Source organism: Periplaneta americana, chromosome 2 (assembly GCF_040183065.1).
Source record: "Periplaneta americana isolate PAMFEO1 chromosome 2, P.americana_PAMFEO1_priV1, whole genome shotgun sequence".
Classification (NCBI taxonomy): domain Eukaryota; kingdom Metazoa; phylum Arthropoda; class Insecta; order Blattodea; family Blattidae; genus Periplaneta; species Periplaneta americana.
In genome coordinates, this window is record NC_091118.1 from 201504614 (window position 1) to 201524020 (window position 19407).

Below are 19407 nucleotides of genomic sequence, written 5' to 3' on the forward strand. Positions count from 1 at the left end.
GCTCAATTATTTACTGAATTACATTGCGTTTGATTTATTATCATAGGAGCTACGACATGATAATGTTTAACGGTGTGGCAAATAGATTCCTCGTATGGTAGCTCGGCAACGTAAGAACAAAAATGGCGAACGATACTACCTACCTAGACTTTATAGAGCCTTCACTTTCTAAGACGTAAGCAAAGAGGCGGAGTCACGCCGGAAATAACAGCGTCGGGACTATAATACCATAAAATTCAATAACATTATATAGAGGGTTTAATTTAAGTTGAGAGTTTACCTTCCTTTTAAATCTGAGGATAGCTAAATTCTTAATACTATAGGTATCCTACAAGCAAAACTCAGCTCAGACTCCTCGCGCCGCACATTCTATACCCCTCTTACCCCCTGCAGTAGACGGGTTCTTTGATAAACGGCTACTGGTATAGCTATAACGGCTAGGGTTGCAAACATGTGGACTCAAAGAGCAGCTGTAACAATAACCAATTAAGTGATTATAACATTACAAGATGTCAACATCGTCTCTTTCTAAGTCACAATCGGTATCTATCTTCAATGGAACTGTCCTCATATTTAAATTAAATTAATATTTAATATAAAACGCTATGTGACTCCCTAACTGTAGCAATAACACGTGTTCAGTTGAGCACAAGAAGTTAATACGTGCGCATGCGCATAGTGTGATTGGAGACGGGGAGCATGCTGGGAAAGGGAGCATACGTCATCTGCGCGAGACAGTCATGCCCGCTGGTTTCTGCGCACTGAGTTTTGTTTGTTGGATGCCTATAAAAGAGAGAATATTGAAAAGTTTATAGACATATTTCAAAATTGTTCTGCGAAAGGGAATATTTAAATTTATCGAAATATATATATTAAAGTTTCCACGAGTAAAATGATCATGAATGTCAACCAAACCAATAAGCTAAACAAACTACTTGATAAGGGTAAATTATCATATCTGTACGACTCTACAAATTTGCGAAATGAATACCCACTTCAAAAAAATGTTTAATAAAGGAAAAATTTTCGGAAGGATCTATAATTATATATGTATTATAAAAATAAAATCAATAAGGATAACAAAATTGCTTAATAAGGGGAAACATTCTCAGGAAAATGTATTTGTAATTATGTTAGTACAATTAAAAACGTAGCAAAATGAATAACCCAATAAAATTGTCTAATAAGAGAACAAAATGTCAGGAAAATTTATAATTATATCAGTACAATAATTATAAAATTTAGCACAAGAAATTAGCTAAAGAAATACTTAACAAGGGGAAAATTTTCAAGAAAATTCATAATTATATCAGTAAATTGCAAAACTTATCAGAATCAATAAGATAATGAAATTCTTAAAGGGTACAATTTTCCAAAACATTTTCATCGCTGGCACTCACCTATCTCGTCGGTAGGCACGAGTTTGGACGCAATGGAGCGCATCGCTATGAAGGAGGTGCCGTTCAGGATCTCCACCAGCGGGGCTGCAACACACAACAACCAGAGGTGTGACGGGCGATCGCTCAGTAGGGGCTTACATGGCAGTCAGGGTGAGTGGGGGTCAGTTTCTGGTGAGACTTACCATAGATCTTCACCCCAAAACAAATCACTCCATCGGCTCAGATATCTCAAATAAATAAATAAATAAATAAATAAATAAATAAATAAATAAATTAATAATCATCATCATCATCATCATCATCATTGTAACATCGTTTTTGCTATCATCACATCGTCATAATTATAGTTGTAATATCATTGTCTTCGCCGTCTTCATAATTTCATCGCCTTCGTTATCGTCATCATCATAGCTTTCGCAGTTATCATCATCATCATCATCATCATCATCATTGTAACATTGTTTTTGCTATCATCACATCGTCATAATTATAGTTGTAATATCATTGTCTTCGCCGTCTTCATCATTTCATCGCCTTCGTTATCATCATCATCATCATCATCATCGCTTTCGCAGCTATCATCATCATCATCATTATATCATCGTTTTTGCTATCATCACATCGTCATAATTATAGTTGTAATATCATTGTCTTCGCCGTCTTCATCATTTCATCGCCTTCGTTATCGTCATCATCATAGCTTTCGCAGTTATCATCATCATCATCATTGTAACATTGTTTTTGCTATCATCACATCGTCATAATTATAGTTGTAATATCATTGTCTTCGCCGTCTTCATCATTTCATCGCCTTCGTTATCATCATCATCATCATCATCGCTTTCGCAGTTATCATCATCATCATTATAGCATCGTTTTTGCTAGTTATCATCATCATCATTATATCATCGTTTTTGCTATCATCACATCGTCATAATTATAGTTGTAATATCATTGTCTTCGCCGTCTTCATCATTTCATCGCCTTCGTTATCATCATCATCATCATCATCAGTATAACATCGTTTTTCCTTTCATCACATCGTCATAATTATAGTTGTAATATCATTGTCTTCGCCGTCTTCATCATTTCATCGCCTTCGTTATCATCATCATTGCTTTCGCAGTTACCATCATCATCATCATCATCATCATCATCATTATAACATCGTTTTTGCTATCATCACATCGTCATAATTATAGTTGTAATATCATTGTCTTCGCCGTCTTCATAATTTCATCGCCTTCGTTATCATCATCATTGCTTTCGCAGTTATCATCATCATCACCATCATAATCATCATCATCATCATCATCATCATCATCATCATCATCATCACGGATTGAGTCGGTAGGCCCGTTCTGTCCCCATTAGAATTGTACCAGAATTTTTACTCTTGCTAAATAGTCCTTTTCAGTCACAATACAATTCAAGGAATCAGAGACAGTACGCACCCATATATATCTGCCAGTCGGTGGTGCTGAAGGCATAGACGAAGCTGGCCAGGATCTTGCTCATGCACGACATGACGCCTATCAGCGCGTCATCGATCTTGAGGATGTGGCTGAATACACACACCGACACCATCGTGCCTGCAACATGGATTTCACAGAATTAGCATTATAATTATTTATTAGGGTGAGGTTAAGGCCTTCTCTTCCACTTCACTATATATCTGTCTGAGGTATAAAGTAATTCGTACAATATAATACAGGGCAATTACAAACGATTCATCAGGTTTTAAGTCAAACATCTGTGAAAACTATGGATACAATATGTTTGTGCTAATCATGAATCGAAAGAAAAACTCTGAGAGTTTACTTTTCCATTGTTGTAACTCTGGCGCGTGTACACAGACGGCAGCACCAGCGAATAGGGATTATAAAGAATGGACACTTCGCGTCGGTACCTTTGATGTAGCCGGACTGATTTCAATGACCTTCAAGCCAGCTAGAGCGTGAGATTCTGCTTTCTCCCTAGAGTTGGCGCTGACATCACACCAGCTAGCAGTCGACACAGCGGAAATATAACACATATAATTAATACATCTAGGTACATTATGTACTCAAATAAAATAAATTGGATCCATAAAATAATTAATCCGTCATTAACTGTAATGTCTAGACTCTAGAGTTCCTTTATAATGACAGTTGAGACGTTGACCCCAACAACAATTAAAATATATAATGATTTGTTAGCGCTGAAAATGGAAAAACGAAACTCTTACGAGAAGTAAAACCATATACCTATATTATATTATTATAGAAATATTAAACGAATTCGATACTTAATTTTATAATGTATTATATTATTTTATAATATAATTTATGATATCTGAAATATAAAATATTATTATTACAACTAGTTTGTCAGTGAGAAATAAGGAAAAGCTGTTAACCTGGATTTATTTGAAGCAAAGCGTTACTGGATTATGCAATAAGGTAGGCGATGTTTGGATGCTGTCTCTCAACTCTATACTCAATTATTATCTTAGCGTATGCTCGAGTATACTAACCTCTAGCGCTTGAAAGTGGAACTAAACGCTGGCGCACAGAGAAACAAAACACAGGAAAATTCGCTCAGTGTCCATTCTTTATAATCGCTATTCGCTGGTTTACTTTTCCATTGTTGTAACTCTGGCGCATGTAGACAGACGGCAGCACAAGCATAGTTTTCAAAATGGTGTCTATGCAGCAGAAAGCGTTCGCAGTTTTGGAATATGAGAAGTCATTTTCCTTTGTTACCGTACAGCTTGAGTTCCGGAGACAATTCTCTGGAACTTCACCGCCAGGTCACTAAAACATTCTGCGATGGCATCGTCAATTTAAGGCAACTGATACCGTGAGTAAAGGTAAAAGCAGTGGATGCCCAAGCGTTTCTAATGAAACAGTGCAGCGAGTGAGGCCTAATTGGATTCGCAGCCTTCAGAAATCAACATACCGGCCAGTGGGGAACTTGATATTTTGCAACCGACTGTATGGAAAATTTTACGAACCCGATTGCGAATGAAACCGTACCGCATACAGTTACTGCAAAAACTAAAACCGGAAGACCTCGTCAAACGATATGAATTATGTAATTCCATGCAGGCCGCTATGGAGGAAAATGGTGGTTTTGAGAATCTTCTATGTTTAGTGACATTTCACTTAAGTGGCAAAGTTTATCGCCATAATGTACGCATCTAGGGTATACTGAAAAACCACGTTTGACAGTATAACATGAACGAGATTATTCAAAAGTGAATGTGTTTGCTGCAGTGTTTAAATCAAAATTCCATTTATTGGATCAAATTTCTGCACATTTAAAGGACAAAACTAAAATTCTTTCAATTATTTATTATCATGGCACACTGCTATCTTGAATTCACTGAGCATATTGGGAATTAAATCGATGGTTTTTTTCAAAACACGCTATGAAATGTTTCATATAAAACAATTTTTATCTCGAAATGGAAACAAAGGCGAGCAAAATTTTATTAAACTTTTTTGTTTGAAATATTTAAAAGAATAACTGGCGAATAGGGATTATATAGAATAGACACTGAGCGAATTTTTCCTGTTCTGTTTTTTCTGTGCGCATACGATCCGTCGGCGTTTAATTCCACTTTCAAACGCTAGAGGTTAGTGTAATCGAGCACACGCTAGAGTTCCTCGACAATAATAATTGAATAATAGCTTAGACACAGGATCCAAACATAGCCTACCTCGTTGCATAATCCAGTAACGGCTTTGCTTCCAATAAATTCAAGTTAACAGCTTTTCCTTATTTCTCAGTGATAAACTACCGGTAGTTATAATACAGTGAAACCTGTTCAAGACGGAAGTGACAAGGTCCAATTTTTTTTTCCATTGTGGACAGGTTTCCGTGTTATTCAGGTGTGAAGTTAAAATGGAATATTTTATCATTTGTATAAATGAAAAACAAATGGCACGCCGCAAATTGTAGGAATTACGAAATATTCTGTTTAACAATACTGACATTAAATCAGGTTCCTGTCACTTATTTAATTGGTGAATGATCTTGATGAAAATCTCATTTCGTGTATAAATTGTATCGTAACTCACTCATTAAACACTATAAAGTTTATTAATTACACTAAATTTAGTATTTAACACTATAATATAATACTGTACTGTATATCATAGCACATTATTTAATTGGACTAGGAACCTAGAAGCCTTGAATTCTGGATTATTCAATTTCTTTGCCAGTTCAAGGGTTTTCTTTGCAGAATAGGTCCAGAAATTTGCATGATCTTTGAAAGGGCACGAAAAATCCACTTCTACAACAGTTCATTTATTTCTATGTAACCAGTTGTTTTCTCTTTCCTTCTATGTCACCATTATTGACCGCAAGCCACTCATTCATGATATGGCCTTTATTTTTGAAAGTGTTAAGTTACACCTCAGTTTTCCATTCATAAATTTCAATATTATTTTCCATACTCTTTGTTTCTCATTTTCCTCTATAACTTTTATTTAATCAATTAATGATAGTGCAACATTTTTACGGAACTTTTTTTTTATCACGAAATCACTAATACACTTGCATTCTACCCAGCTACGACAGTATACAGGAGTGAAGCATTGAACATCTTTGAAGGGACTCGTCTGCCTAGTCAATAGGGTAATAAAATTTATGACCACCAGGCCAACACACCCTCGCACCCTCAAAAATTTTACAAAGAAAACTTGTTTTTATCTTAGTGACCTACTAGTATAATTCGTACATTCCTTGAAAGCACATACTGTTTCAAAATATAATTTACATTAAAGTAGTGTGTCCAAAATATTATTTCCGTTTTGAGCAGTAGAAGACAGTGTCCGTTTCCGCGTTGGACAGTTTCCGTTTTATTCAGGAAAAATTACACATAATACATATGAATTTCACCGGGACCAATAAATTGTTCCGAAATAGACAGGATTCCGGATTATTCAGGTTCCGATTTGAACAGGTTTCACTGTAATAATTTTTATATTTTATATATAATAAATTATATTATAAAATAATATAATAAATTATATAATTATGTAACAAATTTGTTTAATATTTGTATACAATATATAGGCGCATGGTTTTACTTCTCATATGAGCTCTGTTTTCCCATTGTCAGTGATATCAAATCATTAGCCTACATATTTTAATTGTTGATGGAGTCAACGTCTCAACTCTCATTATAAACAGTGTTGCCAATTCAGCGGTTTTCCGCTAGATCTAGCGTTTAAAATTTATGAAGTTTGTATTGCTGATACACGGATTTAGGGTTTTTTAACACTTACAGCGGTAAAATAATCTTATTTTTACATTGACAGTATAGCAATTTAGCGGTTTCTGCATTGTATCTTAGCGGGTTTTTAAGAATCGAGTTGGCAACACTGATTATAAAGAAACTCTAGAGTCTAGACATTACAGATAATAACGGATTTATTATTTCATCAGTCCACTTTATTTTATTTGAGTACATAATATATCTAATGTATTAACTGTATGTCTGTTTATTTCCGTTGTATCGACTACTTGGTGTGATGTCAGCGCCAACTCTAAGGTGAAAGCAGAATATCACGCTCAAACTGGTTTGAAGGTCATTGAAATCAGTCCGGCTACATCAAAGGTACCGACGCGAAGTGTCCAGACTTATAATTATCTATACGCTGGAATAACCCTCTGAAATGAATGGCATTACTTACAGTTCACGGTATTTTTTATTTTATTTTTAGTAGGTTATTTTACGACGCTTTATCAACATCTTAGGTTCTTTAGCGTCTGAATGAGATGAAAGTGATAATGCCGGTGAAATGAGTCCGTGGTCTAACAACAAAAGTTACCCAGCATTTGCTCATATTGGGTTGATGGAAAATCCCGGAAAAAACCTCAACCAGGTAACTTGCCCCGACCGAGAATCGAACCCGGGCCATCTGGTTTTGCGGCCAGACGCGTTAACCGCTACTCCACAGGTGTGGACCTTCACCCTGTATATAATTGTTCAGAAAGGACGCTGTTTAACATAAGATAATAAGAAATTAACAATTTTTGATGCTGTTAACTAAGTGAAAGGGTACGGTATGCACCTCTATCCGAGGTGTTGCAACGTGGAGGTGTAGCAGAGTTGAGACTCCTCACAATAGACTGGCAGATGATTCAATAGTGCATTTACCTGCACCTTGATCCCTGTGAACTGTTTGGTATGCATGTGATGTGACGAAACAAAACAGCACAAAGTATGCTCGTGTCAGCTGGTATGTACACAGCACAGTCGTGTATTGTTACGTTACGTAACCTAATGGGCGGCAACTGTGGGCGACAACGACCTGCTCAAGAAATGGAGCAGCTAGGAGTTATTGCGATAGCTAATGGAAGAAAAACTGCTGGTGTTGTCTGTAATTAAATGCCAGGATGTCCGTATGTGTGTGAGAGAGATATATATCATGTACGGTATGTGTTTAGAGTATTATGTACAGCAGTGGCAAAAAAGAAAACCGGACCGACCCTTGTAGCTGATTTCAGAGCCACAGATTCAAATTTTGCTAGTCACAAAACACATCCATCTTGTATAATTAATTGTAACAATGAAATTTATTGCATTTGTTCGATTCTTACTGTCTTTTGTTTCCTTCAGTGCCTCAAAATTACAGACGAAAAAACTTTGAGAGTTTTATTTCCATCTGGCATCAATATTACATTTCTACCTCTATTCGGCAAAGATAACTGCATATTTTTACATTAAATAGCAGTACATACTTTTGGCTTCACTATCCATATTGAAATTATCACAGTATGACACAATACACAGCACAGGATTCTTTTGTAGCAGCTACAAGGGTCGGTCCGGTTTTTCTTGCCACTATTGTATGTGTGTCTGTGATTCACAATACATATTTGTGTAATCGTGCTTCTTGGTTTTTGAGCTTATTAGTTTTTGTGTATTATTTCAAAGAACCTAGGATATACTTTGCTTTATGATAGAAAAGGGGTTTGAGATTAATTCTTAATCTTATGCTAAGAGATTGTTTAAGAGATGTATTCAAATCACAAATCTTTGACTGTAATTTTGATATATAAAGCAGCTATGTTCTACAAAAATAATAGAAGTCTGTTTAGAACTAATAATGGAGTTCACAATCATGACACTAGCGGTAATAAAATATTTATATTTATTAATAGGCTATGTAACAGTTAAATACTCAAAATCCCCAGTGAATATAACTAGTCTTGTTAATGATAATCTATTATTTAGTTTAATGAACGTAAAGAGTTTAAATTTGTTCAAAAGGAGATGGAAAGTTTATTTTTTGTGCACCAACATTATAGACAGTTTTTATCGTTAGTGAAAATCGTTCATAATATGCCACATTATTGTACCAGTAGCGTAAAGAATTACCATAGCAACTGAAACGTCATGACTTCTACTATGACGGCATAACTTGAGCCATAAAGTTAATATTATGAAACGATATGCTGGGCAATAATATTTAATACATCATTGTTGTCATGGCAACCCCTTTCTTCACAGACCATGACATCACACTACCCATCATTACAAATTGGATACGTTATTTTTCTTTATTAAATGTTTTATAATCCCATAGGCCTAGTTATTTATGAGACAATTTCGTAAAGGTTCTCTCTTTGGCATGAATGTAATTTGTGAAACAAGGTGAAGACCAGAAAGATAACTTTACGAATGTGTGTCATACAATGTTTTCTTCTACGATAGCACGCATTTCTTGGTGTAAGTGTGGATTCATTAGTTATTATTTCTACGAAGAGATGGCGAAGATAGCAGTCACTGTCCCCAATCATAGATAAGCTATACTCGTATTATAGAATTCAATTTTTCATAGCACTCTACTGATTTTAAAACAACACTGGGTTTAGCTGCAAACCGCTGATATTGTCAATTATGAGAATAATTTATGCTTAATCTGCATAACAATTTTCCCTGACACTTTTTAACCGACCCAATAATGGTGCCATCTATTGAGAACTAGCGAAACTCTTTCAAAGTTTGTCAATTTTTTTATACCTTTGGTTCTGACTTATCCCATACTTACAAAGTTTGCTTACACGATCACACAATCGCAGGTAAGATATCTTTGAACGTCAGTGTACAACTGTCACATACTATGTCAGAGATCGAACACTATATCTTTCGACACAAATTTTTCACACGAATAGTTATGTCTGAACCATGACGTTGCGAAAAAGTGACAAGTTGTATAAAGTCACAGGAGACAACCTGTGTGACCAGTTATAAGAAGAAAGACTAATCTCGTGGCAAGATCTTTTGTCACTTGTCACGACATTCAGCTGTCTCGATATCTTCTGTAGACTCCTGATTGCCTGGCAACCCATTACTCAGTTCTGGCGCTGTGGAAGTTACATGAAGGCCAATTGTGTTATGATGGGAGTTACGTCCAAGTGATGTTGGTGTTTAAACGGGTCTTGCGTCATAGAGTATCCTGCTTATCATCTTTGAAATTGCTTGACGACGCTCCACTAATATATTCGTATGTTATGACAAAAATGCTGCTAAATGAACGTCTCTCGTAGCAGATGATTTTACGAGTATTTTGTGTATATAATAGTAGGCTATATAGTTTGACAAGAAATTGTATTATGGATACAATTCCACGCTTTCACTATGAATCAGATATAACTTTTTAAAGTGTAAAATCTATATTCTTGCCTACAATAAAACAAAAAATGAAAGAATTTTGTGCAATGGAAAAACTACTTCGGTTGACATGAAAATTCTTGCGTCATATCCGATAAAATGAAAAAGGAGGACAAGTCAATTTTCTGTAATATTTCCGCATATCCTTACTTACTTACTTACAAATGGCTTTTACGGAACCCGCAGGTTCATTGCCGCCCTCACATAAGCCCGCCATCGGTCCCTATCCTGTGCAAGATTAATCCACTCTCTATCATCATATCCCACCTCCCTCAAATCAATTTTAATATTATCCCCCCATCTACGTCTCGTCATCCCCAAAGGTCTTTTTCCCTCCGGTCTCCCAATTAACACTCTATATGCATTTCTGAATTCGCCCATACGTGCTAGATGCTCTGCCCATCTCAAACGTCTGGATTTAATGTTCCTAATTATGTCAGATGAAGAATACAATGAATGAAGTTCTGTGTTGTGTAACTTTCTCCATTCTCCTGAACTTCATCCCTCTTAGCCAACTATTTTCCTAAATACCTTATTCTCAAACACCCTTAATCTCTGTTCCTCTCTCAAAGTAAGAGTCCACGTTTCACACCCATAAAGAACAACAGGTAATATAACTGTTTTATAAATTCTAACTTTTAGATTTTTTGACAGCAGACTAGATCAGAAAAGCTTCTCAACCGAATAATAATAGGCATTACCCGTATTTATTCTGCGTTGAATTTCTTCCCAAGTGTCATTTATATTTGTTACTGTTACTCCAATATATTTGAATTTTTCCACCTTTTCGAAAGATAAATCTCCAATTTTTATATTTCCATTTCGTACAATATTCTGGTCACGAGACATAATCATATAAGTTATTTTGTCTTTTCGGGGCTTACTTCCAAACCTATCGCTTTACTTGCTTCAAGTAAAATTTCCGAGTTTTCTCTAATCGTTTGCGAATTTTCTCGTAACATATTCACGTCATCCGCATAGACAAGAAGCTGACGTAAGCCGTTCAATTCCAAATCCTGTCTGTTATCCTGAACTCTCCTAATGGCATAGTCTAGAGCGAAGTTAAAAAGTAAAGGTGATAGTGCATCTCCTTGCTTTAGCCTGCAGTGAATTGGAAAAGAATCAGATAGAAACTGGCCTATACGGACTCTGCTGTAAGTTTCACTGAGACACATTTTAATTAATCGAACTAGTTTCTTGGGAATACCAAATTCAATAAGAGTATTATATAAAACATCTGTCTTAACCCAGTCATACGCCTTTTTGAAATCTATGAATAACTGATGTACTGTACCCTTATACTCCCATTTTTTCTTCTGTCGAATACAAAAAATGTGATCAGGTAATATAACTGTTTTACGCTTAAAACCGCACTGATGATCCACAATAATTTCATCTACTTACGGAGTTAATATATCCTTACATCCAAGAGTCAAAAAGCTTATTACGTAAATACAAAATGCTATTTATGTAGTGAAAATACAATCTCATTATTATTTTAACCTTTAACTCGTGACGCTGCCTCCATACTAATTTGGCTTTCCCTCCAGCCAGGTGGAACACGACTGTATCATGCGGTGGTTATTACTATAGTTCAAGATTTTAATGAATGTCACAAGTAACTTAGGCTACTATTGTATTAGAATTTCGTATGGGAACTCCAGGGAAAGAGCAACGCTGTTAAAGTCATTCCTTCATTCGGTTGGGCTGTACAATTACAAACTGTGAGAGAAAACTCCACAGAAAATTATGCCGCCACTGACAATGGCATGAGGAGAAAATGAGAGGAGGGATATTTAAATGTACCGAATTTTCATGTTCTTGCAACTGATCAATATATTATATACCAGCTGTAGTCATGTAATAGTAGTAGTAGTAGTATCAGTTGTGGTGGTAGTAATAGTAGTGGTAGTATCAGTTGTGGTAGTAATAGTAGTGGTAGTATCAGTTGTGGTGGTAGTAATAGTAGTGGTAGTATCAGTTGTGGTGGTAGTAATAGTAGTGGTAGTACCAGTTGTGGTGGTAGTAATAGTATCAGTTGTGGTGGTAGTAATAGTAGTGGTAGTATCAGTTGTGGTGGTAGTAATAGTAGTGGTAGTACCAGTTGTGGTGGTAGTAATAGTATCAGTTGTGGTGGTAGTAATAGTAGTGGTAGTATCAGTTGTGGTGGTAGTAATAGTAGTGGTAGTATCAGTTGTGGTGGTAGTAATAGTAGTGGTAGTATCAGTTGTGGTGGTAGTAATAGTAGTGGTAGTATCAGTTGTGGTAGTAATAGTAGTGGTAGTATCAGTTGTTGTGGTAGTAATAGTAGTGGTAGTATCAGTTGTGGTGGTAGTATTAGTTGTGGTGGTAGTAATAGTAGTGGTAGTATCAGTTGTGGTGGTAGTAATAGTAGTGGTAGTATCAGTTATGGTGGTAGTAATAGTAGTGGTAGTATCAGTTGTGGTAGTAGTAATAGTAGTTGTAGTATCAGTTGTGGTGGTAGTAATAGTAGTGGTAGTATCAGTTGTGGTGGTAGTAATAGTAGTGGTAGTATCAGCTGTGGTGGTAGTAATAGTGGTGGTAGTATCAGTTGTGGTAGTAGTAATAGTAGTGGTAGTATCAGTTGTCGTGGTAGTAATAGTAGTGGTAGTATCAGCTGTGGTGGTAGTAATAGTGTTGGTAGTATCAGCTGTGGTGGTAGTAATAGTAGTGGTAGTATCAGTTGTGGTGGTAGTAATAGTGTTGGTAGCATCAGCTGTGGTGGTAGTAATAGTGTTGGTAGTATCAGCTGTGGTGGTAGTAATAGTGGTGGTAGTATCAGCTGTGGTGGTAGTAATAGTGGTGGTAGTATCAGTTGTGGTGGTAGTAATAGTGTTGGTAGTATCAGCTGTGGTGGTAGTAATAGTGTTGGTAGTATCAGCTGTGGTGGTAGTATCAGCTGTGGTGGTAGTAATAGTGGTGGTAGTATCAGTTGTGGTAGTAGTAACAGTAGTGGTAGTATTAGTTGTCGTGGTAGTAATAGTAGTGGTAGTATCAGCTGTGGTGGTAGTAATAGTGTTGGTAGTATCAGCTGTGGTGGTAGTAATAGTGGTGGTAGTATCAGTTTTGGTAGTAGTAACAGTAGTGGTAGTATCAGTTGTGGTGTTAGTAATAGTAGTGGTAGTATCAGCTGTGGTGGTAGTAATAGCAGTACTGGTAGTAGCAGTAGTGGTAATGGTAGAAATAGCAGTAGTGGTGGTAGTAGAAGTAGTGGTAGTAATAGTAGTAGTGATAGTGATAATAGTACTAGCAGTAATGGCAGTAGTAGTAGTAAACCAGTTATATTTTTGGCGATTCCTCCAATTCCTGAGGTTATTCGGATCCGAAATTCAACGTGAGCGAGAAATGACCAAAGATAATTGCCTCGAGCTCTGTAACATGGACAGAGGTATTTTACATACTGTGAATCTACAATACGGGACCCTCAATTTTACTGCAGGACAAAGCCACACTATTAATTTACTGCACTTTAAAATCCATCGCCATCGGCCGGGTTTGAACCCATGAACTTCTGATCCAACGGATAGCATGGCAACTGCGAGTCTATAGAGCACGACTCTAAAGGCTGGTTCACAACAAACCTGGAACAGAAACGACAACGAGAACGAGAATGGAAATATTGTTAAAATAAATGTATTTAAATGTAAGCATTCACAATAGTTAATTGTGAATGCTCACATTTAAATACATTCATTTTAACAATATTTCCGTTCTCGTTCTCGTTGTAGTTTCCTTTCCCGGTTTATTGTGAACCAGCCTTAAGCCTCTAGGTCACTCATGTCGCTCCGGAGTAGATACGGTACGTGTACGATGTTTTAAATTACTGCTTGGAAACTTTGGCATCAGATGTTTTATATTGTAACTCCTGGCTACTGTGATTGTAATGCATTGACTTACCGAACAGATTGGTGACCATTCCGTAAGTGGAGAACACGCTGAAAGACACTTCATCCCAGTGGAAGCGATAGCGTGTGAACAGGTACATCACTGCCATCTCGCCTGCAACAAGGAACAAATAGTGTGACAAAACTGTAGGGAAGAAAACGTATGCTTCTGGGGTCTATCCTACAAGGGTATGGTGCTGTACATTACAAGTAAATTCTCTAGTAAGTAGTATAAATACTAGACTTTCTATTCCACAAAAGACTTTTCTATAGTTGTACTTTACCACTCCATACTTACAAATTACTAGGGAAGTTTCACGATTGTGTTACACAAAAATACTAGTATTTATAATTTACTATGAATTCTCTACCAATGAAAGAAGACTAATAGGCTACATACATGTACTAATGTTATTCAAATATATTTATTTCGTAATATTAAGATATATTTTGATAAATATGTGGTCTAGAATATATTTTCTAGCTTCTTTTTCCTTCAAAGGAAACAATTTAATTTACTTTGATACCATTTCAATAATTCTGCAGTGCAGTTTCGTAAAAATTAAGTCTTACTTACTTACTTACTTACTTACTTACTTACTTACTTACTTACTTACTGGCTTTTAAGGAACCCGGAGGTTCATTGCCGCCCTCACATAAACCCGCCATTGGTCCCTATCTTGAGCAAGATTAATTCATTCTCTATCATCATATCCCATCTCCCTCAAATCCATTTTAATATTATCTTCCCATCTACGTCTCGGCCTCCCCAAAGGTCTTTTTCCCTCCGGCCTCCCAACTAACACTCTATATGCATTTCTGGATTCGCCCATACGTGCTACATGCCCTGCCCATCTCAAACGTCTGGATTTAATGTTCCTAATTATGTCAGGTGAAGAATACAATGCGTGCAGTTCTGCGTTGTGTAACTTTCTCCATTCTCCTGTAACTTCATCCCTCTTAGCCCCAAATATTTTCCTAAGCACCTTATTCTCAAACACCCTCAAAGTGAGAGTCCAAGTTTCACAACCATAAAGAACAACCGGTAATAGGCTATAATTGTTTTATAAATTCTAACTTTCACACATTTTTTGACAGCAGACTGGATGATAAAAGCTTCTCAATCGAATAATAACAGGCATTTCCCATATTTATTCTGTGTTTAATTTCCTCCCGAGTATCGTTTATATTTGTTACTGTTGCTCGAAGATATTTTAGCTTCTCCACCTCTTCAAAAGATAAACTTACAATTTTTATGTTTCCATTTCGTACAATATTCTCGTCACGAGACATAATCACATACTTTGTCTTTTCGGGATTTACTTCCAAACTTATCTCTTTACTTGCTTCCAGTAAAATTCCCGTGTTTTCCCTAAACAATTAGCCTAAGTCTGGCGGGTGAAAATCGTTATTAGCGGCATCTGTTGGCTAATGTGGAAAACTATCGCGGAGCAATATGCGAGAATCGCGGAAGATTATTATAATAAGAAAGAAGTACATTTTTCATTATCAAATTAATAAACTAAAATAAATAACATTGCAGGGTTACGAAATTCATAGAAATATTACAATACTACAATACTGCTGTATAACCTACCTTAAAATACGACATTACGATTAAGTAGACAAACATAACCTAATTCGACGAATGAAATTCGAAGATAAATAGTTGTTTCGTGTTATGACGTAGTATGTTTATTGATATGATGTCACTTGTAGCGATTTAACGATTCCATTACAACACCATACCTTTGTCGAATAGGCTCCTGTAGTCATATTTGCTGGATTAGATGATGAGCTAGATGCACAGAACTTATTATAATGAGACACACCGGTATATGGCAATAAAACTGTGGAAAAACCCTATTACAAAATGAGTATGAAAGTTGGACCGCGAACGAAGCCAGTAGTCGAATGATACGAATTTTGCGATTGTCATTTCCGCAGGTGTGTTACAAGCAATTTTTTTCTACGTAAGTGACAGACTTAAACAGATCAGAGAGAAATTTATACATGTCAAAATGACAGTCTTCATATTTTTTCTCGAAACGCGTATATTGTAAAATACGTTTTCAGAAGGCGGTGATCTCTTGGCAACGATACTGTAAACAACAGTTATAGTTTTTACGTGGGAAATTTATTTCTCCAGTTACAGTTTCAGTAATCTGCACCAAAAACAATGGATTCTGGTGATTAATGTGAAACCAATGGATTTATAATTAATATTAATATTAACCTTACTTACAAAAGCCTTTTAAGGAACCCGCAGGTTCATTGCCGCCTTCACATAAGCCCGCCATCGGTCCCTATCCAGAGCAAAATTCTGTGGCCGGGAGGAAAAAGGTCTTACGTAAAAACATTATACTTTTCAGGAGAGCAGTAGAAAGATTGAAATTGGTATCAATTATAGAGTTTTTTAATTAAGAGGTTTTTCCTGGATATTATTTGTTTATATTTCTTCTAAATTGCTCATTTAACAATTTTCTTGGTTATTTCCAAAAATAGCCGCACTTAGGACTAGAACCCAAACTGAGTAAAAGGGATTATTTAAACATAAGACCTTTTTCATGTCAAAAATAAAGTTTTAAAAGGAAAGGGCATCAGTATGTGATAAAATGGCTAAAATACAATTTAGACCTTTTTAATAGGGAAGCATGGAAAGTAAACATGTGATGGTCTGTAAGAAATACAGTATTAAATATTCTTAAGGTCTTTATTCTGTGTGTGCTCGATTCAAAAAGTACTTAGGACATTTGGTAACGCTCTATAAATCCAATCAGGAGTCTTATTTGACTTTAGCCATTTTACCAGATTGTAGAGAACTGTTTCCGCTTTCAGAATATCTAAAAATCTCATTTTCACAAAAAATTGACTTAAGACTTTTTCCTCCCGACCACAGAATTAATCCAGTCCCTACCATCATATCCCACCTCCCTCAAATCCATTTTAATACTATCCTTCCATTTACGTCTTGGCCTCCCCAAAGGTCTTTTTCACTCTAGTCTTCCAACTAACATTCTATACGTAGATATTTCTGCTACATGCCCTGCCCATCTCAAACGTATGGATTTAATGTTCTTAATTATGTTAGGTGAAGAATACAATGCGTCCAGTTCTGCGTTGTGTAACTTTCTCCATTCTCCTATAACTTCATCCCTCTTTTTTTTTATTAGGTTATTTTACGACTCTTTACCAACATCTTAGGTTATTTAGCGTCTGAATGAGATGAAGGTGATAATGCCGGTGAAATGAGTCCGGGGTCCAGCACTGAAAGTTACCCAGCATTCATCCCTCCTAGCCCCAAATATTTTCCTAAGTATCTTATTCTTGAACACCCTTAATTGTGGAATATGGGCGTAACTTCAATTTTTTAAAAATAACTTAAGAGTATCTAATGTAGATATATGACCCAGCGCGTCTGGCCGCGAAACCAGGTGGCCCGGGTTTGATTCCCGATTGGGGCAAGTTACCTGGTTGAGGTTTTTTCCGGGGTTTTCCCTCAACCCAAGATGAGCAAATGCTGGGTAACTTTCGGTGCTGGACCCCGGACTCATTTCACCGGCATTATCACCTTCATCTCATTCAGACGCTAAATAACCTAAGCTGTTGATAAAGCGTCGTAAAATAACCTACTAAAAAAAATATATATATACGATCCATATGCACGCATACTTAAGTTGACAATGTACCTGCAACACATAAATGTATTTCAGTCATAGTACAAGATGTGTGGCTTACAGATCGATTTCTTCTTTATCTCAAAACAAATCCTTTTTGAATTACTCCCTTCTTCCATCCAACCCCTCAATTCTTTATGTACATTTCGTGTAACTCATCACTGGCTCACTATGTCCGCAACAGCTGTTCAGACTTCGTAGTAGGCTATCGTTCCATCTGCACTAACTTGTTGAGCAAATGCTGTTGAAAGAGTTGCAACATCTCCATTCAATTTGCAAACATTTAAAGTTGTAGCAATACCAGCATCAAACAGTGAAATGGAGCTGAATGGCACAGGCTGTTATTAATACACTGCTGGAACGGAATGCAGTGGTGCAATGCGAAGCGATCATAGTCCCACGAACGTCATTACAAACAGACGGGAATACACTGGCACAGGAATGAACTCGTTGTGTTGTGGGAGAGTTGCTGCTTTCCTCGGTACCGCAACTTTTCCTCTTCTATTGAGTGAAACTAGTGTTATTAAGGGTAATAATAATAATGATAATAATAATAATAGTTTATTTATTTATTTAGAATATTAACGTGCAAAAACAACAGCACAAGGCCAATTACAGTTTAGCACGATACAGAACAGAACAAAACAACAAATGATGATGAGAATGAATGGTAGAAAATGGCAATGAGATGAAATACAAACAATATAATAGTCTACATTAATCATTGATCAAAATTAGTGCAATGAGATAATTGAAATAATGGAATAGTCTACATTAATCAATTGACCAAATGCAACAAATAAATGGGCAAATAATTATTAAAATTAGATCAGTGAGTTAATTAAAAATGAAGCCTGGAATAATATGAGTAATATTGTAAAGTTATGCAATTGACAAGAATAGTATGATACATATCTCAACAAATGGCATTATTAATAATACTGACATAAAAACTCAAAGATATACTACACATTAAATGGATCCAAGTTGATTCCATGCAAATTAGCATATTTAATGCATCTGCAGACCGGAGAGAGAGATTTAGGATTCTTATTATAAAGCAATTTATGAAATCTTAAACCCTTAGCAGGAATACGAAGACTGATATTGCTTATGAAAGATTCACAATCAATATCACCCTTAATGACTTTACAAAAAAATAAATAATCAAGATCCTGACGTCTGGTGAACAAACTACCGCAATTGAAATATTTGCATTTAATCTCATAGTTATAATCGGAATTTGGTAAAAATCTATAAGAACACAAGGAACTAATAATAATAATAATAATAATAATAATAATAATAATAATAATAATAATAATAATAATAATAATAATAATCAGTGGCGCGACAGCCCATAAAGGACCAGGACGACCAGCCGACTGTTGGCTTCACGTCCACATGCCTCAACAGAGGTGAACGATCATTCAACCGGCACGCAGGTTCACAGTCGTTATATCTGTTTTTAGTGGGTTATTTTATGACGCTATAATACGGATTTATACAACGTATTTATTGATTATACACAAGCCTTCGACTCAGTTAAAAGAAATAAAATTATTGAAGGATTACAACTATATAAAATTCCCCCGAAAATAATCAGACTGATTAAAATAACGCTAGCAAAAACAGTGGTAGTTAAAATAAATAACAAACTAAGTGACAGTTTTCAAATTAACAGAGGAGTTAAACAAGGAGATCCGCTTTCTGCAACCCTTTTCATACTAGTGGTGGAAATGATAATCAAA

General features: G+C 36.0%; 1 protein-coding gene across 1 annotated transcript in view; it reads right to left on the reverse strand.

Moving 5' to 3' along the window:
- Window positions 1-19407, reverse strand: part of LOC138695046 (probable peptidoglycan muropeptide transporter SLC46) — a 91530-nt gene that overhangs the window by 10267 nt on the left and 61856 nt on the right. Inside the window, exons 2-4 of the mRNA XM_069819378.1 lie at window positions 13993-14094; window positions 2855-2992; window positions 1401-1484 (exon numbers count right to left, since the gene is read on the reverse strand). Coding sequence (XP_069675479.1) covers window positions 1401-1484; window positions 2855-2992; window positions 13993-14094 — 324 coding nt within the window. The remainder of the gene's footprint in view (window positions 1-1400; window positions 1485-2854; window positions 2993-13992; window positions 14095-19407) is intronic.